The sequence below is a fragment of the Caloenas nicobarica genome, chromosome Z (genome assembly GCF_036013445.1).
Source record: "Caloenas nicobarica isolate bCalNic1 chromosome Z, bCalNic1.hap1, whole genome shotgun sequence".
Taxonomy (NCBI): domain Eukaryota; kingdom Metazoa; phylum Chordata; class Aves; order Columbiformes; family Columbidae; genus Caloenas; species Caloenas nicobarica.
In genome coordinates, this window is record NC_088284.1 from 78,514,112 (window position 1) to 78,537,461 (window position 23,350).

The 23,350-nt window shown below is 37.3% G+C and overlaps 1 protein-coding gene across 2 annotated transcripts in view; it reads left to right on the forward strand.

Moving 5' to 3' along the window:
* Positions 1 to 23,350, forward strand: part of XRCC4 (X-ray repair cross complementing 4) — a 186,148-nt gene that overhangs the window by 22,558 nt on the left and 140,240 nt on the right. For both annotated transcript variants that reach the window (XM_065656533.1, XM_065656534.1), the window contains exon 3: positions 5,777 to 5,964. In XM_065656533.1, coding sequence (XP_065512605.1) covers positions 5,777 to 5,964 — 188 coding nt within the window. The remainder of the gene's footprint in view (positions 1 to 5,776; positions 5,965 to 23,350) is intronic.

The window sequence follows — 23,350 nt, forward strand, 5'->3', positions numbered from 1 at the left end:
ATGGCATGTGCAATGGCTGGTGTAAGTTTACAGCTTCCAGCTTTGTAATGGTACCAAGTCCTGTTTAGAAGTTCGTACCTGTCAGTCTTAATGCATGAGGATTAATGCACAACTGATTTTGGCTGATTTTGACTTAGTTGCTTGCTTGTCAGTCTTTTCATGTTTGCAGTGCTGCATGCTGGGTTTGCTCTTCATGGCCGTGTACGCCAGCTGTAGATGTGCCTGGTGCACGGGGAAGGAGACAGTGATGCAGCATTGCAGCTAAATAGTGTGGCTTTGCACTCAAAAGTCCTCTTTGTAGGACAAGTCCTGGCTGGCTATATGCATGGCCCTCTGTCTTAGCTGTTCTCTCTTCATGTGTTAGGAAAATGTTTTACATTCTAGAAAAAATGGTTGTGATGTCCATGCAGTGGAAAAAGGATTGTTAGACCATGTCCATTTCTCTCTCTGTGTCCTGTGTCCACTTTCACAAAGGTTTTTTTAAAGCCCAACTTAGTTAAGAAAGCCACTGCTTACTTTTTGCTCTGTTCAAATTTTTCTTCTCGGGTTGTAGGAATAAATTTGAGAAGTGTGACATGTTCTTCAAATTGTGATACTAAAATATAAATACTTTTAATTTTTTGTTTATTAGGTGTCTCAGAATTTCAATTCCCTAAAGCTCATCAGCATTAGACTGTATACAAAAACATTTGTCTGATTGTCTATTACATCTGCTGTAACAGACAGCAAAATACAGTTTCTGTTTTGGGAGATGTGCTTTTACAAAGAGCACACATCTTGAGTTTACAAATCTGTAGGAACATATAGTTATAATATGCCACATTTCTAACTGGCCGCTTTTTTCCAGGCTCCTCCATTCTTTTTCCTTCTCTGCAATACAAATAATGCAACTTAAAATGTAAGGATAGAAGCATCTTCTCCAGTCTAGGAGTACTGATTATTAAGTTACTTTATTTCTGGTTTATTCTAATGCATGCTTCACAGCATTCCTGTATTATTTTCAATGTAAAAGGATATTCCTGATATTTTCTGAAATCTGCTCAATGTTTGTGTTGTTGCAGACTTTCTAAGATACAAAGTATGATGCCTTCTCTTTTTACTTTATGTTAAGCTAGTATGACAGGTTTCTTCTTGTATTTTTAAAAGAAGAGGGAAGCAGAGAACACTCAATTTTAAGCATTGTCTCTTAAGGACAATATGGGGAACTTTGTGACAGACTTCATACCGCCATAGGCCTGACATTTCACATTTTAACATGTCAACGACTGACTTGCTTACATCTATTGACCCCATTTTTTCTCTTATCATAACTCCAGAGCAATTAAGTTCCCTTGCATCCCTTTGCTTTTTAACTTTTGAAGGACCTAACACACTTGAATTTTCCTAGGGAAAAAAAGCCTTGTTATAGGGGATTAACTAATGTGATTCTCACTTACTAGTTTATCCTCTTAACTAAATGTATGTGCAGGCTCAGGTTTTGCACAGAAAGGGGTAGTTTGTCCTTGTATCGACTGTTTCTTTGCAGTGGTGACGTTAGCACACTCTCTCTTGCCACCTGCATCTCCTTTTCACCCAGCTGTTCACCTCAGTCTTATAGAGTTACAGAGCAGGGTGTTAATGACTGATCTGCCTTATCAGATTTTGCAGACATATTGTTATGTCTTAAGGTAATTAGCAAGGAGTATTTCTTTTTTGTGTGTGTAAACAGTTGATGTATGTCAACAAATGGCTTAACTGATTATTATGATCTGTTATTAAAGAAAAAAAGACCAAAAAAAAAGAAACCCCTCCCCCCCGCCAACAAGCAAACAACAAAAACCCCCTCAGTTAAGTCTAAGAATGGTAAAGTCTACATATTTTCCATATTTTGAGATGTGTAGAGAGGAGGATTACAAAAGCTGACGCTTATGAACAGGGAAGGGCTTGCTGGGTAAGTCAAAGCTGGGGGCAGCCTTTGGCTGCAGTGGTTATTGAGGTGGTGGAGTTCAGGTTTGTGACAGGAGGGAATGGAGTAAAACACAGGATGATGACCCTAGATTTCAAGAGAGCAGACTTTGACCTCTTCCAGGATGTCTTTGAAAGAATCCCATGGAATACGGCTCTGTAGAGAAAAAAGGTCCAGGAGAAAGTCTTGATTTTTTTTTTTTTTTTCTCAAGGATAACTTCGCCCAAGCCCTCAAAATGGTTCATCTCACTGGAATGGGAAATCAAGCAAAGGCGATGAGTGGCCTGCATGGGTGAACAAGGAGCTCCTGGCTAATCTCAGACAAAAAGAAAATGTACAAGACATGGAAGCCAGGAGAAGGTGACCAGGGAGGGATACAGAGACACTGACCAACCAAGCCGGAATGGGGTTTGGAAAGCCAGAGCCCAAGTGAGGAAGGGGAAAGACAACTAGGACTTCTGCAGGCTAATGAGCACCAAAAGGAAGATGGGGGTAAATGTGGGCATGCTGCAGAATGGGGTAGGGGGACTAGTGACAAAGGACGTGGAAAAGGCTGAGTTACTATTGATTGCCACCTTTGCTGGTTGAGATTTGCCTTCAGAAATCCCAAGCCCCTCAAATTGGTGAGAAAGTCAGGAGAAAAGGAGGGTTACACTTGGGAGAGGATCAGATTATAGACTGTCTTAATCTGGATGTACCCAAGTCCATGGAAGCTGATTGGATGTGACTGAGTGCTGAGGGATCCGGCCCATGGCATTGTGAGGCCACTATTGACTATTTTTGCAAGGTAATACTGATCCTGGGTTATTTTTAAGGACTGGAAGAAATGTCTCTTCCATCTTTTGGAAGGGTAAGGGGATGGATCTTGGTAACTGGATGCTCATCAGCCAGAGGCTGTTGAAGGAATATTCCTGGAAGCCGATTCAAAAAATATTAAGGACAAGATGGTGAGTAGTCAGTATGGATTTACAAAGGGGAAGCCATGCCTGATTCACTTCATAACCTCCTCTGATGAAATTAGGAGCTTGCTGAATGAGGGGAGAGCATTGGATTTTGGCTTTAGTTAGCAAAGCTTTCACCACCGTGTCCTCTAACATCCTCATAGACAAACTGGTAAATTATGGACTAGAGGAATGAACAAATGAACAGTATAATGGATTGAGCTCAGCCGGTTAAACCAGATTTCAAAGGGTTCTGGTCAGTAACATGAAGTCTAGGCTAGAGGTCAGCTACTAGTGGCCCTGTACCACAGACGTCAGTACCGGGTCATATACTGTTAATGTCTTCATTAATCACAGTACATCCTCAGCAAGTTTACAGATGATGCAAAACTAGGAGGAGGGTTTGACAGAGGATTAGGTTGCGATTCAGAGGGACCTGGACAGGCTGGAGAAATGGGCTGAAAGGAACCTCATGAAATTCAACAAAGGGAAATGCAAGACTATATACCTGGGGAGGAATAAGCTCCAGCCTGTATGAGTGCCTTGGGTGACTGGCTGGAAGCAGGTCCCTTGTTGAAAAGGACCTGGGAGTCCTGGTAGACAAGAAGTTGAACATGTGCCAGCAACGTGGCCTTATGGCAAATAAGGCCAACAGCCTCTTGGGCTGCATTAGGAAGAGTGTAGCCAGCAGGTCAAGGGAGGTGATCCTTCTCCTCTGCTCAGCCCTGGTGAGACTCGTGATGCAGTGTCCTGTTCTCGTCTCTCCAGTATGAAAAAGGCACGAGTCCAGTGACAGCCCATGAGGATGGCTGAAGGAGTTGAGGATCTGTCATTCTAGGAGACGCTGAAAGTACCAGGACTGTGCAGCCTGGAGGAGAGAAGGCTCAGGGAGATTTTAATCAATGTGTATTAATGAAGACTTGATGAGAGGGAGTAAAGAAGATGCAGCCAGGCTTTTCTCAGTGATGTCCAGTGAAAGGACAAGAGACAATGGGCACAAACTGAAATACAAAGAATTCCATTTAAACATGGAGGGAAAAGAAGTTTTCTTGCCATAGGGGTGACCAAGCACCAGAACAGATTGCCTGGAGAGGACAGGGTTCCTCAATCCATGGTGATATTCGAAACGTGCTTCTGAGGAACCTTTGTAGTTGACCTTTCTTCGATCAATTGATTTGGAATAGATGATCTCCAGAGATTCTTTCCAACCTCAACCATGCTGAGTCTCTGAAAACAAGCTAAAATTACTGAAGGTGCAGAATTAATCCTGGAATGTGTGAGAATATAACTATTCATAGTAAATCGTTATACATTTACCTCTTTGCTGTATTTTTATGTGATGGATTGATTTGATACGTACCGCCTCCTTTGCAATGAGGTTAGCTCCTGTGTCAAGAAGAAAACTGGAGAAAAATGAGGCAATTTGAACAGGCTCACGTTTGATTGAAATGCTGTTCTATTTCTATCAGTATGATTTCAATACATGTGCAGGCTTTTGTCTCAATATAAAACTGTCTTCAAAGGCATTCGTATAGAAAAGAAACATAATTAATAGAGGTTTTAAACGGGATACTTTTTTAAGTCACTTGCAGTTCTGTGAAGGACATGTTGTGGTGGGTTTTTTTTGTTATTGTTGGGTTTTGGGTTGGTTTTTGGTGGAGGGGCAGGGGGAGGCAGGGAAGGTGTTTTGTTTTGTGCATGGGTTTTTTTCAGGCTGTCACAAGCTAATGCTCTTTTGCATAACATGCTCTCTCAAATGCCGGGCAAATGCCAGAAAGGTCTAAGAGCAAGCAGGGGCAAATAACAGTCTAGAGCAGTCTTCCTCAGGAGATTGGTCAGAAGAAAAGGCAATACCTCTGTTAATCAAGGAAACCATCTAAGTGCTATATTGGTAGGCAACACATTAGAGCCTGCATTATGTTATACATATCCTATCTCAACTTGTATTTTGAGTCTTTGCTTATATCTGTCTACGTATGAAACTCTACATTCATCATTGAGGTCATTATTCTTATTAACGTTTGATCTCTAAAAGTACTGAGAACACAGTACGTAGAATAAAATAAAAGGGAAGGAAAATAACAATGGGCCCAGGTGGTAAAATCAAGAACTGTTTCTTGCTACTCCTAGTAAAAGACAATGCATCTTGATAAGCTGCCATTTCAGTTTGAGGGTTAACCAAAAGAAGATTTAGGAAGAAAGAAATTATCAGAAGCAGACAGGAAAGGCTATCATTGTTCATAATAACAGTACATTTTTATTGGCCTGTTCTGTACCATATTAAACCATTTTTCATCTTCAAAGAAATTGAATACAATTTTCTCCATAGACCTGATTTAATGCAAACTGGAGACACATCTCCCACGTAGTGGTCCTTGAATGTGAACTGTAAAACATGGATTCTCAAGTCTCTAGGCATAACTTCATTTGTAAATTGACCATTTATTTTCTTTTAAGGTTGTAAGTTACAGATTTGGAAAACTGAATCAAGAATGTGTGAGATGACTGTTGCATTTGTTGTCTTATAGGGTTTAGATTGCACACTCTCAGAGACAACTGAGAGGGCAAAATAAATCATAATTAAAACTTTCCACTCTTTGCTGTAAGGTTAGTGCTATTCAGAATAACTCAAAGCAAGTAGAATTGTGAACTAGTAGCAATAAACCACTTTCAGATGGATAAAAGGGATAAAACTTAATTATTATTAAAAACACGGTATTCCTGCTACATTTCCATTAGTGTCTGGCACACTGATGTATGTCAAGGAAAGAACAGGCTCCTAATATTTGTGTGTCCTTTAAGCTGTGTTTGTGTCTCTGTGTGTACATATAAATATATATACAGGTTCATACACACACGAGTATTTATTTCTCACGTTTTTTTCTGATAGTGTCTGAAGCTGAAATTTCTAGGGAGGCTGCTGACATGGAAATGAATAGAGAAAAGTATGTTGAAGAACTGAGGAAAGCATTGATGGCTGGAGAAGAATCAGCTGGCAAATATAACTTCGTTATTTCAAGAGATGAAGAAAATATGGAGTGTCACTTCTCTTATGAAAGAAATCTGAAAGATGGATCTGTAAGTATAGTTAAATGTCTAAATTTGACTGTTAAACTATGAGAAAGACCATCTTTGTACATTTCTGTATTTTATTAGGTACTTTAAAATCAAATTGACCTGTGATATGTATTTCAGATTGAATGGATATTGTGAACTCTGCCATAGGCCAAACTAGAAATAAGATCGTTGTTTCCTATAAAGATTGATATCAATAGAACTATCTCTATGTGACTTTCTCAAATGCTACTGAATAAGATTATCACTTCTCTAAGTTTTGGATAAGTGTAGTGATAGGACGAGCGGTAACAGTTTTAAACTGAAAGAAGATAGGTTTATGTTTGATATTAGGAAGAAATTCTTCCCCAGGAGGGTGCTGAGGCCCTGGCACAGGCTGCCCAGAGAAGCTGTGGATGCCTCATCCCTGGCAGTGATCAAGACCAGGCTGGACGGGGCTCTGAGCAACCTGGTCTAGTGGAAGGTGCTCCTGCCCATGGCAGGGGGTTGGACTAGATTATCTTTAAGGTTCCTTCCAACACAAACTGTTCTGTGATCCTGAGGTTTATATATTGGTTTGTTTAAGCAGGGTATGCCTACATGTTGGAGCTGCAGTTTAATTTTAAGCCAATATGTTCCATAAGCTGTAATTTTGTTTTTAATTCCGAACTCGGGAAGTGTCCTTCATTTTTTGAATTCCAGCCCCCAATGCATTTCTGCCTTGCTTGATTCTTCTTTCTCCCTACTCACCTAAATAAGGAAAAATACTCCAATTTAAGTAAGTTTATTTTCAATTGCTAAAACATAGTTTTAAAATGAGCTTTTCTATTAAATATTTTGGAAACTAACACTAAAATTGTTTCCTGCTTGGAAATGCATTAAATTACAACTAGGAATGTCGTCCCATGTTGGTTTCTTGGCTGCAAGGGAAAGAACCCTCTTAAAGCAGGAAAGAAACCAGTATAATTTGTATCTATAGACACTTCTGGCTATTTCAGGTTGTGGTTTGGTGTTAAAGCTTTTCTGGGGAATAAGCTAATTTAAGGTAATCATGTTTGCTTGTACTCTTTCCTCCCCACTCCCTAAAAATAAATCCTCTGCCTTTCCTGAGGTTTGTCACAGCTTCTGTAGTGCTAGGATAGAAATTGGGCTGACTGACCACTCACCCACATTAGTAAAATAATTTGGATTTAGAAAGTGCTGATTTAAAATTGCACTGATTTAAAATTGCACTCATCCAGTTCATGGCACGGTTCTGCAGTCAGTTTCACTGGCATTATTGAGGGGAAGAAAATTGTGGAGGGAGAATGGAGATTGATTGCAGGTAGAGAAAAGCAGGAATTTATTTGGCCAGATTTTTTTTTTGTTTTCTCCTGGGGAAAAAAATCTCGCATGGAGTTGTTATTGGGAGCAAGATGTCTAGGGATTGTCCTATCTGCTTTGTTTTAAAAGATTTCTGCTTCAGACTATTGGGATGTGGTTTGCTTCTCATTCGGTCAATTTTGACAAGTATCACCTTTTAAGAAACTAGCAGAAGTGTCTGACTTATAACAAAACAAAGAAACGACCTTCTCTGGGCTGTGTCAATTGGAAGTGGAGAGTGGAAATACTTTTTCTCCTTTAAACTGGAAATAGGCAAAGAACATAGTGTAGGTATTGGTCACAAACCTGAAATGGGAGCATGTATGTATTTCGTGTATGTGTATCCCTTAGATGAGAAGAAGCAAAATTCACATTAAAGAGGTGGAGCATTTATATTACCTAATCTGTAGCAGCTCACCTATGTGCTTGTGGTCAGAATCTTGGTTTCATTTTAGTGAGCAAAAAAAGGGAAATTCAGTGGAATGAAGTTCATCTTTTTAAGAGTACTTCATTAGAACCATTTTTCCTTATGCAATATAGGCAATTCCAGCATGATTTGGCTGAGATGCCAAAGGTTAGGTGGTGTAAATCTTCCAATCTGCATTATTAGTATTTCTTTGTAGTTACCCAAGGCCTTATGGGCTCTGTACCCTGTTCTTGATGCTTCTTTTGAGGACAGAGGGCAGAGTGCTGTTCAGAAAGGGTCTAGGTCAAAAGTACTATATTACAGCAGGACTACAAGGTTGAGGACCAAATTTTACTTAGAAAAATAAGAGCAGTAATTTTAAGAATTCTGTTTTTCTTGTTGGTGTCACACATAGTCTAAATACCAGACAGATAAAGTAAATACTGTTTTTTCGTTGGAGGAAAGTATCTTCACAAATATGGGCCCACCCAATACAGGTTTCCATCAGTTAACGTTTACTAGTAATTTAGTTCATGTGAAGACATCTTTACGTCAACTTGGGAAAATAATAATCTGGCCAAAGAAATTGAAAATACAAAGTGTCCTGATTGCTATGCATGCTTTTAGCTTTGGGTGTCAAAATAATGTTTTTAGAAAGGATGTCACTTCTTGGGTGAAAATATATTAATTTTTCCTCCGTTACTAAACTAATGCCTACAAACAAAATTGCCAAAGCCTTTGTCAGAATTACACATAGCTTTCAGGTCTATAATATAATATATTTCAAACATTTTGCAAATTCTCTGTGAAAGTGTTCAGGTGTCTTATCTTTCACCGACAGATTAGGAAATTAATCTTCCTGGGCTCTGTAAATCTAGAGGTCTGAGGTTCAGCTAAGTGTCCATTTACCACAGAGGAAGCTGAGGGCAACTACTCTACAACTTAAACATGACTTAAATTCCATGTTTATCTCTTATCAGTACTTATTTTTCTTGCTGGGTGTTTGTCTTTACATCTTTTGTTTAGTCATTATTAGTATTTTCTCTGTGTCTTTTTATATTTCAGCAACTGTAAATACACACAAAGTACAATCTTCCTAGTCTTGGGAAGGGTGGTGTAGGGTAGGTGGGTTTGGACCACAGTGATGATGTGTGTGTGGAGAGAGGGGAACTTTTGGTTAAACTGTACTATATTTATTTTGTTAGATGTGCCACCTGCAGTCGAACTGAAAGATACAGTTAGTCTTCATGCTTTTGTTTAAAAATGTGGGCATAAAGGAAAACCAACAATCATTTCCAGTTTTGATAGCAGTGCATATAATACTACTTCCAAGTTCCCTACTTATGTCCTACCTCTTTATATTATTAATTGCCATTGTGAGAAAAGTCCATTAAATTATCAGGAATAATTAGAAGATTACTGTTCTTAAATGTTTTTATCATTTTGTCGAGGTTTGATTGCGGGGTGACAAAACTGTGGCAGATGTATTGTTAACCTCCTCTCGCCCCACTTCCCCCTTCAGTCCCTCCCTCTCCCCCCTTCCCACTAAGGACAGGTGATTGGGAGGGAAAGAAGGACAGAGAGAAGAGAGGTGGAAAAATTAAACATGTTTTACTAATGCTACCAATAAAAATAGAGAAAATAATACAAAATATACAAAACCAATCTTGAAAGTCCCGGCAGCTGCTCCGGCAGATGTAGGGCTGGCACCCGAAGACCTGGACTGGACTCTGCAGCCAACCGGAGCTGGATTCAGTCTGTCACTAGGCCTCAGTTCGCAGGGACAGTTCCCAAGGTCCTCTCCCCATGTTGGCCGTAAGGAAAAAAGGGACGAGATCCTCGCGATCTCCCACTTTTAGATGAAGTATGACGTGAATGGGATGGAATACTTAGTTGGTCAGCTTTTTGGTCACCTGTTTCAGTTCACTTCTCCTGCGAGATGTGCATCCATCCTTATCAATGACCTTGCATTCCATTGCTATGTCTACCAAAACATGTATCTAGCTTTCAGAAAAACTGCAGTTATTTAGAAGGCTTTAGCTGACAAGGAAATTCACTAAAAGAGAAACTTGTTTTTTAACAAAACCAGGACACATTTGAGATATAACAAAAGGAGATACTACAGAAAAGTATGCATGAAGATGTGGGTGGTTGTTTGAACACTGAAAGTTTTGCTTAGTCTTAAATAACGTGTTTAACGCTTTTTAGTTAAAAAACCCCAAACGTTCTGAAATGTGTCATTATACTTTGATCTATGAAATGCTTATCAATTCATGCAGCTGTTACTGCATTTTGTTTTATCCAATAAGTACACAGGTGCCTAAGAATTAATTTTGTACTCTTGGAAAATCAAAATGCCTTTTGTTAGAGGTATATGCATGCTTTTATACACAAATTTGATTATTTTAATTAATTTCAGTGAAACCTACCTGCAGCATGATATTGGTCACCAACAGGCAACTGTGCCCATCTCAGACAGTAATTTCAAGCACAGTGCCCTGCCGTAGCTCTCCATCCAGTCTGGGTAAACCACTAATTCATATCAAAAATGAAGATCAGAATTTTTACAAAATATTTTGCCTTTTTTCTTCTAGATACATCATTGATTCAGTTGAGTTATGTCCTGGGCCCTTATTTACAAATTATATCTACACAGTCTATAAATAATAGCTGCCTGGAAAGTCTGTGAATTTTAGGTACATGATGGGTATACCCCAACTAGAATGAGCATGTTAAAAGCATCTTAAAGAATTCACAGTGGTAAATTCTTGCAGTTTGTAAGACAAATTGCTTCATTTTCTGTCTCCTTGTTAAGAAAATTAGTATTTATTTGTAGATACCATAGTTTAAATGAATAATCTCAAATAACATTCCTGATGCATTTATAATTCACAGTAGTTAAAAAAATTAGTAAACTCCATACTGTTATTTAATTCACAAAGACAATATGTCTGAGAGAGCAGAAGAGCAGCAATAAATTTCTTTTTTTTTTTTTTTTTTTTGTATATTGCATCCATGTGGGAGTGTACTGTTACATCTGTGTTCACCCTCTTGGTGCCCTTTTTTTTTTTTTCCAGTTGTTCACTTGCATTTTTGTTTTTCAGTCTTCTGGTAGAGAATATCTGTAGGTGATTTTGGACTAGTGACTGGTGGTAATAGTCACCTGATGATGCTAAAATGCGGTAGATACTGATTTTTTTGTTTCCATGGCTGTACTCAAATGTGATATTTGAAATAATTTTTACATTCTTTGGAGCAGCTTGCTAAAGATCTGCTTCCTTACAACATAATTATGTGCCAAAACTGTACTGAGTGGTCTGTAGGAGTGCAAATAAAAATAATGGAGTGATGTTAAGCAAAGGAAAATGTAGGCATATTATTGAGAAATATTTTTGAACATCAACATTTGTTTTAGTGCTGAAGTGTTTGCCAGAGGAAGTGGTAGCAGCCTTGTTATGTCAGTCACTTAAAAACGGACTGGACAAAGGAATGTAAAATGCACTGTAAGTAACTATCCTGCATTGGCAGTATAGTACATTAGATGACTTAATAGGTGGCATCCATCCCAAAAACCTGTGAATCTCTGCTTGCCTGTGCAGACTGCTGCATACATGAGTTTTGTTGTTCTGTGATGAAATGAAAACCCTTCACTAAGGAACTTTCATTTACACACAGACACACACAATTTGAAGAGCAACAGGGTGGAGGATGTAGTTTTTGCAGTTGCCTCATGAAAACAGATTTATCATCCCTCATTAGGTGCCACAGGTTGGTTTTTCAAAGCTTGTTGTGTCTTTTGTAGTCTAGATGGAACATTTGTCAATGGTAAGTCTGACAGATGATTCTCCACTATAGCAATAAAAGCTGGCATTGTAAACATCTCCTCATCAAGGTAAGCTTACAAACAAGCCCTTGAAGATCACTTTGGTTTTCCTTTCCTAGCTGATAGGGAAGAGCAATTATCCCTTATTTGCGTATGGAAGTAAATAAGTTTAGAGATTAAAAAGCTTGTCTGTGGCTCCTCAAAATTACTTCCTCCTCTTTTGTACTGGCTCATTAAGGCTGGCGTTACACTTGTTAGCCAAAGCTCTACTTTGAAGGCCAAGGAAACTTGCAACAACTTTGGGAATGCAAGAAGACAACCTGCATCCAGATGTGAAATCCCTTTGACAATTTTTGGTATAGCCTTCACCATCAGCATAAGTAGAGATCAGGGGAGTCATTTAGAGCACCTGTGTAACAGTTATTCCAAAGACCTCAATTTACAATCTAATTCACCTCTTGTTTAGTTGATGAACAAGTAGGTTCCTTCCGTAAACTGATGTCTAGTGCCAAAGCTAGATGTTTAGAAGGAAATGCTTGCAAATATTCCAGCACTGTTCTGACTCGATGAAACCAAACCCATACATCTAAATCCTTTTGAAAGTGTGTATAACAATTAATAGATAATAATGATGTATATGTAAGATGAATGTAATGAAAGGGTCTACTTAGGTGCTGATGTTTTTTGTTTGAATGGGTGGAAAACTTCCCCAAGTCACAACTCATATCTGATTTAGAGGAGATAGCTACATAACTTGATTATTTTGCAGTGTCGTCATTGCATGTAATCACACAGAATCGCAGAATGTCAGGGGTTGGAAGGGACCTCAAAAGATCATCCAGTCCAATCCCCCTGCCAGAGCAGGAACACCCAGATGAGGTTACACAGAAAGGCATAATTTTAAAAGTATCAGAATAGGAATAAGAACCTAACATAAGGGAATTCCATAAGAGTTTTAGTACTTTCTTTCTTTTTGAAGCTGTGATCAAAAAAGATAAAATGCTGTCTGAGTTATATAAATACTTGTTCTAGCTGTATCTCAGCCTGATGCAACTTAGCCTAAAAAATTACACCTATAAAAATTCTGATGTGTTTTGTGATTTATCTTCCTCATGGCAGGTGGCTTTGCTGTAGGGCGTTCAGCACTCTGCCCTTAGGAACTGCTAGGGTGGTGAGCGCAAAGTAGACTGTTAAGAGTCACATTAAAATAACAATGGGTTTGGTATACAGTGGGACTTGTGTGTCAAGCCAGCTGCAGTGCAAAATGGGCCACACACACAGAGATCTCAGTAAGGGGCCATTGAGACTGGGCCAGCTAAACTGCTGCCACCTAAACAAACACCATCACAGAGTCAGTGATTTAGCGCTTGATCTAAGTAGGTGACCACTTGGAAGTAAATCTTTCCAAGTACTTCAGTGAGTCACTCCACATATAATAAATAATGGAAATCCGGCAAGATTTTTTTTTTTGTACTGGCAATTAAATTGATTAAGTAGCCTTTGATAAACAACTATTTGAGTAGTAGCAGTCTTCTTTTTTACAGTAATGTGACAGGCTCTGTTCTTCTTCTTGCCTGTAGTGTAAATTTGTAAACAGGGAGGACCTGAGCTTAAGAAATTCCACCTTAGATACAGTGCTGTTGCTAACTAGGCTGACGGAAGAGATGCTGTTATTTGTCTCTTCCATTCCCTGTTGCTGCTTTTCCGTGGTCGGTTCTGTGAGTTCATTATGAGTTTACTACAAGTTAAAAATAGTTGGATAAATTAGTGCTAACCAAACTTTTCACAGCATACTAAATAAGTGAAGTAGAATTGGCAGAGCCCTTCTATGCTATCCAAACTGTCTTGGTTCAAGGTTTGGGTAGTTACTTTGCTCTAAACTATTGAGGATATGTTGTTTGGATAACAAAGGTCACTCAGAGTTCAGATTGTTTCCCAGGCAGTTTGACTAACCGCCTAACAGAAAAGCCAGAAAGATGAAATGATTGATTTTTGGGTCAGTGTAAAGGTACTGTCTCTTCTGTATCATTTATATCTGTATACTTCAGGATTTAAGAGCACACACTTGAATGACTTTCTCAGAAGGCTGTTTTAGAAATAGCTTACTAATGTGCCTTATGTAATAAAAACATTAAGTGTTACCTTTTGCATAATCTCAGACTTCTAAGTGCTACGTTATTTTCCCCATCTCACATGAAGTGTACCTTATGAACTCCTTCATTCTTGTAGGTGCACTTTAAATGCAGTGGATCACTTCTATAGCGTTGTGGTAAGAAAAGCTATTAAAAAAAAGAAAAAATCCCCCACCCCCAAATATATGTACAATATTTGACAATGGAGAACAAAGTTATGCTATTTTCCTTGTTTAGCTATTTGATTGTAATAAGGTTTTTGATTGATTGCTTCTGGTAAGCAGTGATTTGGAGAACGGTTGGGAGGAAGTACATTTAAAATGCTGGTAGTGTATACCTTTAAAATGAGGGATTGTTGAAAAAGGAAGAATCAAACACTGCAATGAATAAATACCTCTCCAGTGTCTCTCTACCTGTTTGGATTTGTGGATTTCACTGGAACTATCCAATTGGCCCAAAATAGTTTAACTGTTTTAAGGACTATTGTAAATGACACTAAAAAGGGCATTTTCTTAATTCACGAGTACAATGATGGTCTAAATATTAAAAATGGCTATAAAATGTTCTTAAAATAGCATAATAACAGATTTTGATTTATGCAAGAAAAATTGTCGGTTGTCTGTTCTCCCTCCTGATGTTATTTTACTGTCCTCCCTCCCTTCATCTCAATTCCTTCATATTTTCCCTTTTTAACATACCTGCTGTGCATTTCAAATATCTGTATACACATCAAGGCTTACTTTTACTTGTACAGCTGAGTACAAATGCTTTCTTTTTAGCAGGAAGATCTTTGAATCATGACATATTGACAAGTCTCAGTTTCTCAAGAAAAATATAGGGGACAGTAGATGCTCTAGAAAAGAAATTACTATGTGTGGATTTAAAAACTTCACTACAAGCCTCTGTATGGATGTACAACAATCAGAGGTTGAAGAACAGCAAGAATCTCTGTTTCACTTCAGAAACGCTTTTGCAGCTCGAGAGGAAGCATTCATCTTTCTACCTGCAAAGGCACAGGAAAACCCTTAAGCTCAGGTTAATCATATTTTGTTAAACTTTGTGCTCATTAAATAGAATCTTTACCAGTATAGAATATTGAATGAATATGTTTTAGCCCTCAAGGCTTTAAGTGAATGTTACCAGTTAATTTCGACACACATAATTTTTCTGCTACAGTTACATAATGAAATACAAGAAAAGAGCAAATTTGAGATGTCCAGTGTGTTTTTTAAAACTAGCAAATACAGAAATGTCTTTGTATAAAGTGATGCAGAAATTAGGTAGCTGTAGTACTTTGCAGTGAGGAAGGTGTTACGTGTTCTATTATTTTCTTCCCTTATGTTCCAGTGACATGAAATATGTATATCTTTGCTTGTTCCCTTATCTTAGAAAGTCACTGGATATTAGTAATTCTGACATAAAAATAAAGTTTGCTCTAAACAGTGAAAATAAGTTCCTAATTTCATTGTACAATAAGCAAAGCAAGGTCAACTGGTTTTTGCTGGAATGGTACTATTCTAATTTTGCTACCTCACAACCTCAGTTGCTACCACAACTACTGCTGTGTCTGATGTTAGGATTTTACAGAATGCTAGTTACTGCCTGTTAGATGTCAGAGAGCATGCAGAATTACACATATATTCGAAATTTTGTGAGTCAAATATTCCTTTAGATTTGTTCTAGAAGACAGTAGTATCACTGGAAAAATCCTTTGGAAGGTAGATTCTTTGTTTTTCAAATCTCAAACTTGGTTCTTTTACAGAAATACGTTTCCCATAGGGGTAAATACATTGTAGAATTTCAAGAGTGAGTTTCTGGATAGTATCTTTTCATGGAAAAACTTTTCCATAAAAGGTGATTATCGTGTTACTTTTTTTTTTTTTAAATCCGTGTCAGATGCTCCTGCAAATAGTGTTTGATATTTCATTTAAAATTTAGTTTCACTGTTGGATATAAAATGTAACTGGTAGTAGTTTGGGCTTTTTTAGAATTTCACAACACAAATCCTGTTTTTTCTGCATGTGTTCTCCTCTGGTAAATCTAAGTTTTGTGCTTTTTAAAGACTTCAAGGCACAGATTTTTGTTCCGTTCATACAAGCACACTGTCTTCTCTGTGCACATTGTCTTCACAGTGCATGATTAATGCCTGTAAGTTATTAGTACAACAGAAATATGTAAAGATACGCTAATTTGTGGTAACAGAACCTTATGAATGCGCACTGCAGAGGTATCAAAAAGTGGAATTTGGGAACAGTCAGGTTTTTTGCTGCTCATTCAATCTGGATTTGTTGTGACATTATTCTGAATATTTTAACCCTACTTAAATAGTGTATGTATGGGACGTGGGGCAGGGGAGCAGTGTGTGGAAAGAACCCTCCAACACCAAGATACTAGTAGGAAAAAAAATTATGCACATATGTCCTCATTCTCTCCAATAATAAACTGTACTTTCCAATCCAGGAAATGCTGTTGTGGCCTTTATCAGCAAGTAGCATCTGTCATGTTGAAATCAGATGTGTAGATCTCATCAGATTTAGTGTCCTACATACTATGTGGGACTTAAAAGAGAATGTCTTAGGTGAGAGAAGGTCCTCTGATTTGCAAAGTGATGCTTTTCAGTAGTGGTTTCTATCAATAAACATATATTTAATTTTAGTTTTGTCTTAAATCTCTGCATTCCTATATTTTCTTAATAGAAGTGGTTTATAAATGATTTATGTAGTCAGGTACAAGCTATATTATAGTTTGTGTGTATATGTACAAACGGATAAGTGTGGGTTCTTGTGCATTTAGTCTACACCTATTTAATTTGTTTTTTTCTTTCTAGAAAATAGTGCATGAAACATACTCTTCAATATTGGATAATGCTTAATATATGTGCAGTTTAGCTTGGGACAAAATTCTAACTTAGTTAAAATGACTTAATGCAAAACCGGAGTTACCACCCTCCTCAAATTTTCAGGTACTTGTCAAGTTTCGTACTAGTTCTCTGTGTGCTTAGTTGATTGCTATATAACTCACGAATCAATAGGAGATAATGTAGCTTTTCAATTCTAGCTAGAATGAGAATTTGTTAGTCTATGTATAGCTAGTCCATCCCAGAAACATTATATGGATGGCTTTTGCTATTTATTTGGATTAAACCTGCCATAATCTTTAATTCTAGCCTGAATCTCTTCTTCTCTGAACCAAATCACTCTCAGGGGGAAAAAAAAAAAGTTTATAAACTATTTAATGTAGCCTTTAGAGACTTACTAACTTGAGCTATTGACTGGCAGTTACAGCGCAAGTAAAAGTTCTAGTCTAGATGAGAGATCTAAGCCTGAGGTAATGTGGTAAACTTGGAAGTCTGAAGCTATATAATTGCAGAAAAATTATGAGCTTATCAAGCCTCTACAAATGCTGTTTTATTTACAATTTAAAATCCTGTTTAAGCTAAACACAAATCCTGTTGAACAACCATATGTTTCATGAGAACTTGTTTCTTTTAAATAATGCAAAGACAATTGATAATTAAGATTTTTTTTTTTAATAACAATTGAAAACAGAAAAATTTACTGTTGTCTTGTACTCCCCTGGGCTCACAAAGGAGTTAAAATAGTGTAGTCTTGCTACCTGTTTTGAGAAACTGATTTTCTAAATCAGCTGTTCACCACTTCAGTTTTATGGTTTTGTCAGTGTTGCTCAGATTGTATGCTGAAATACATTAACCAACATAGTTTTAATGAGATTAAGAAATAATGAGATGTTGTGTAGGATATAGGTTGAAACTGAGGATGTTAAACAAGAATGCAAATACTAGTAAAGAGCAAAGAGAAGGATTTTTAAAAGGATGTTTTGAATATACACGTGTAATTATAATAAAAGTTGGGAATTTTGCCCAGTGTCAATGGCAATTATTGAACCCACTGAAATGGCAGCTTGCTTCATGTTGCCTGTTGAACAGTGAAGGTTTCTGTAAAGATGGTCATCTTGGACATCCATTACTCTCCAAACATTCCCCTCTGCAAACTGTAGGGGGACTGAGTTAGTAATATTGTGTATTTATAATAAAATGACAGTTGTCTCCAAGCTGACAACAGTTTACTAGATGGCAGTTCTGAGGTTTGGTGCTTATTGTAAAGCACCTGTCTGTCTCTGGATCTTGTCTTCATCTTCTGGGTCTTGCTCCCAATAAGATAGCATGACTATCTCCTCTATGGTTCCCTTCCACCGAGACTTCACCTGTGCTGGTATTAAGTGAGTGCACTGGAACGAAATCTGTGCCTGAAGGTAGAGCAATAAGAAGCATCTCTCTCTGCTCACTCCCATCCCTACTTGTCCTAGTGTGGAGGTGTCCAGAAACAACTGTGGTATTTCCAAAAATGGTTCTCATGGCATGTCAGCAACAAAAAATATCAGTACTTAGACACATTTATGGATTTTTTAGGATTACTTATGAAGAAAACTTGTATACTTGAGATCTGTCTGTTCATGATCTGTCTGTATTTTTGATTTTTAAAGAACTGCATTAAAATATTTAGATTTTATTATATTCAATACTAATTGGTATACAAAAAAACCCATTTATGTTTCTGAGATACTGAGGTGAATGTTTTGTTAGCTGTGATGGGGGCAAAAACATGTTTTCATTGGCTGTAGATAATCAAATGTGAGTTCTCTCTTGTTCAAGAGATCAGAGGAATAATCAGCCTGCTGGTGCACTCATGTACTAGCTTCAAAAATCTGTAAACTCTGTAACTAAGATGTTCTGCTTTCAAGAGTCTTTGCAGTCTATGAGTGAATTATTCAAGGTATTTGGGAAAATTATATTTTAATAAGACTGCTAGTTGGACATGTTGTAACAGAAGGGTGTATGTTGTGCATATTAGGTACCTGACATAGTATAGTTTAAAAAAATTCTTATTTCAGTGAAATAGTCCTGTGATAAAACCAGTATGATTGTAAAATTAACATCTTTTCTCTGGAAAAGGAAGTTTATGTACCAATCCTTTAGAAGATGGGTAGAAGAAGCAAACCAACAAAAGCTGTTCCACAGACATCTCTAAAATTAGTTGATTAGTAATGAAGTTTGTCTCTCTGCTCTTTCTCTGCAAGCATACAATATATCTCGTAAGAGCTTTAGTAATTTTCATGGATTATAATAGTTCATCCTGAGCTCTGTTACTTTATATTTTGTTGTTAGAGAATCAACGTTCATATCCACCTTTAATAACATCTAACAATACAAATAGGTGCATATGACCAGGCAGTGCTCTAACAACTTAAGGATTGAGGACACCAAGAGTCCAAATTATTTAAGATAAAGGCATTTTTAATTACTGATAAAAATAATTCTGCCAGATTGTGTGTGGGAAGGGTGGGTGGACAGGTCATGTTTGTTAACTCTTATGTGGGCTACACCTTGATTTTTTTTTTTTTGAATGTCAAAACAGATTCAAGAGGCATTAGAAATGGATGAGTACTCTGGTTTTGAGAGTAAGAACACTGAGGTTAACACTTGGGCTCAACAGCTTTCACAAGACCTTCATACACGTCACTACTGAAATCCTGATGGTCTGTGTATATTGCAAATGTGTTTGATTTGCCACGCTAATTTAATTTTCCTTTTTGTCTGTGGCTCTCGAGAATTTTTGAAACCATTTTTCTAAAGTATCTATTTTCTTTGTGGCTAGAATGCCAGGAAGACATTAAGTTACATTTTATTTATTATAGGGTAAGACTGGGACCATTGTGAGCTGATTTGCACAAGAAAATTGGGGCAGATACTATTCTTATTTTCTTGCCATTACATTTGTTGGTCAGACTGGTGGATCTCTGTAGGTTCTGTGGCACAAACATAAAAGGTGGGCACTACCTCACCTGAAAACCCAAACACAAGAGAAGAGATGACAGATACATGTCCTTGGTGTCCGAATTCCTCCTGTGGAAAATAAACCTGCTCCTTTGGTGGAGGAATAAATAAAAAATTGCAAAATGTCTTTAATAGCAATATTTCAAAATTGCCTTTAATAGCAAAACTAGACTGTGAAGGTCAAGGGAGGGATTTGAGCTGAACATGTCCCCTGTCTCACAGTCCTTAATAGTAGACATGATGCTCATACCTCTATCAGCCCAGACAATAAATGGCAACATCTGGAGGAGGCAGAATCTCTGTTCTTTAGCCACGCTGAGCTTGAGCAGACAACAAGGTGTTCAGGACATGGGTGTAGGGACCTGTGAGGGCTTGGAATAGAAATGGGCCTGAGAGGCATCAACTTAGAAAGAAGAGGTGAATTTGAGCAGAAATAATGTGAAGATTTAATGTACAGGAAAATAAAGAGAGCAGGCCAAACAGGAAACAGGTATTTTAAAACTGTCCTTGTGAGCTAGCAGTGTAAAATAAATGCTTGATCAGAATCAGGAAGAAAAAAAAAAGCCTAACTTGTTTTGTTTTTAACTTCTGGACAAGCTGATGTCTAAAATGGACACTAATACTTTTTTGCTGACAGTTTTTTAAGACTTAGAGTTGGGTGGTAATGTTATTCCCACGTTATACCCATCCTAATGCAGCTGCGTAGTTTATCTCAAGTTTGTCAGAAAGTACTTCTATGACATGAATGCAGCGGTTTCTTTCTGGTGCGCTGCCAGACCTGCATGTGTTCATCAAATGTTAAGTCATTGCAGCGTATTTATGCCATATGGAAACACATGTGCTTCCCTTCCTGAACAATGGTCTTTAATCAAGACCACTGTTATGGAAAAGCTAGAAAGAGTAGTATACATAATCAGTAGAATGCCAAAATCAGAATTACATATACGTTTTTTCTAACACTATCATGTTGTGCTCAGGGTAACAAACTTCCAGAGGGCACTACGTCTCTGGAACTAGTACCTTTATCCATGATCTCTCTTACTTCTGTGTATGTTATTTAGAGTCCAAATAATTTAAAGAGTTTCAGGGGAAAAATAACAAATGAGTTATCATGGAGAATTGTAAGACTATAGGAATTGTCTGGTATCTTTTATTTGTTAGAAAACTCCATTTTTCCAGATCTGTCTAAAGAGGAACATGCACAAAACCATTTCACATCTATTATACTCCTTTCTGCTTATTACAAAAGCATGAGCTTGTTGCTCCACACATTTTTGGAACAATTTCTTGCTTGTGTTAGAGCTTCATTGCAGTTGATACTAGATTAACGTAGAGAATGCAAATAAATTTGAGATGGTGTTAATTCCTTGGTAAGAGCTGGGAATTGAAGTGTGCCTAGTAGCATTCTGTAAATATTAACAGGTGATATTCAAGAAGCAGGAATCTATATTCACACATGTAAAACTGATCTGATGTTTATTGGTTGACACAATTACTCAAGTTGATCTTTTGCATTTATGATGCTTAGTGTGTTTCTGTTAATTTCTAGTATTTTTTTATGCTAAATAAAGGTTTTTTTTGTTTTCACAATACCTCTAAATATTGACAAGTTCATCTTTTATTATGGGTTTGTCTGTGTTTGTTTTTTTTCTATTAAAGTCAGTAGCAGGGAGGGGGGGAAAATGTTTCTTTTCAAGTTTTCCAGTAGTGCTGTAGGGCTTGATAAAACTGCACTGGTTAGTCCCAGTGTTCCTGGAGCTGGTTGAGAGAACTGCCCTGGATCTTTTTCCCTTCTTAAAACCAAATATTTTTTGGAAGCTGTTTTGTGGGTGTTTTTTTTGTTGTTTGTTGGAATTTTTTGTGCGTGTGTGTGTTTTTTGTTGTTGTGGTTGGTTTTGGTTTTTTTCTGATGGAAGTTTTAAGGCTTTAGACCGGTTGAAATCTAACTGTCTAATTGTGAATCAATCCAGACACATATTCATGGGTTATAATACTGCTCTTTCAGGAGTCTTAGAGTTTACTTGCTGAAAGAGAAAAAACGAAGCTTGAAATTTACCCTGTGACAAGTCTGGTTGCCTGTCAGGGAGTTTCTGGACCTTCATAGATGGGCTTATGATTTCCTGATACCACCATGTTTAAGTGAGCAGAGGTTCTCTGTGTGATAGCACAGATAATTCAGAGGTTGACAGAATATACAAGTGTTATATGCTTAACGGTAAATTTACCACAGCTGACATACTAATTTTCGATTCATCTCAGAACTTGATGAAAATGTGGATGCAATCAAATGTTCATCAGTTAGCTGTCAGTCTAGGATTTTAGCTAATTAGGTATTAGTTCTGTTACTTTTACATAAAGAAACGCTTGCATTCCATAGTGTATGAGTGACTCAACTTGGTAGCTTGTGCACATAAGGCTCAGTGACAATCTGATATCGTACCTGGCCAGTCTTGGTTCTGGCCTCTGTGCCATCTTTTTCAAAAGAAGTGGACTCTCCCTTCTCCCAGTGCAGTGCCCTGTGCAGGGAGACAGGGGCAAATTTAATCATCTGGAAGAGTTTTCCTCCTTACTGGATATGTCCATCCTTGGAACATATGCTTCAAATTTGATTGCATTTCTTTAGCATAAACTGAGGGTTGAATCCACAATTCCATCCTTAATACTTTTCTACATACGTTAAGTTTCTCCTGGGTGGTAGCTTTTTTTCTTCCCTTGGAGTGGTTTCTGACAATGACAAGAAGGAGCTGAGCCCGTAAGTTCAAGTGTGGTACTTGAAGTGTAACTGCTATAGGCCATTCACTTAGAGTTGTACTACCTAAAATGTAACTCTCTAACCAAACAAGAAGATTACAGAAGAAATTGTAACAAATTACAAAATGGGTGGTTTGTGTACTTTACCGTAGAAAATGATGTAATTCAACAAATGGCAGCTACTTGAATTGGGGGAAAAAAAAGTCCCTAGATGTCAAGTCACATGCCTTAAGAAAATAAGACAGATTCCACAACATATGAACATTTTTTCTTTCAGCTATAACTTTAAACTTAATCTGGACCTTGACTTTGGAAAGAAATCTATTTCCATGTTTAAAGAATTCATTTGTATTTGTTAAACAATTCATGGGAGTTTCTCCATAACCAAGGCATAAAACTTAATGCTTCAGTAATCTGGTGGGTGGCATACAACCTCTGTGCCTTATTCTTTTCAATACCTTTGAAGGGAAAATGGTTAATAAGAGAAAGTTGTCTTTATCACGTGCACCTTTCTTTTTGAGAGCGAGAGTGATAAAACTTATTAGGATGTGATGGAAAGTCCAGATATAAGAGGCTATGTTGAGCTCTTTGTAGCCGTAATTGAGGATGCTAGCAATATGCATTGAATTTGAGAAAGAAATACATATTTTGCTCTAAGAATAAGGGAACAGCTGAGGAAAAAATAGATAAGATTCTGAAATTATTTTTTGAGCATTGACATACATTGTGGGAAATAGTTTTATTGAATGGACAAGTAGTATTGACACAATTAGGGCTCTGAATGGAATTTTTCTATTAAGATATGTGAATCCTCATCCTTTATTACTGCTGTAAATTCTAATATTTCAGTAGTATCACTCTGAAATGGAATAAAATTTCTTCCTTCTTGTTTAAGAGAAACAATTTGTGATTCACTGGAGTAATTTTGGCATACTTACAGGTAACTAGTCTTTTGAATTTAGTAGGATTGCTTGCATAAATTTTAAAATGTTTCAACAAATTGTGGAAATAAGGCAAAGACTATAGAAGTATTTTTTTCTGTTTCTTATAATTCAGAAAAAAAAAAATATTGAAAACCTGAC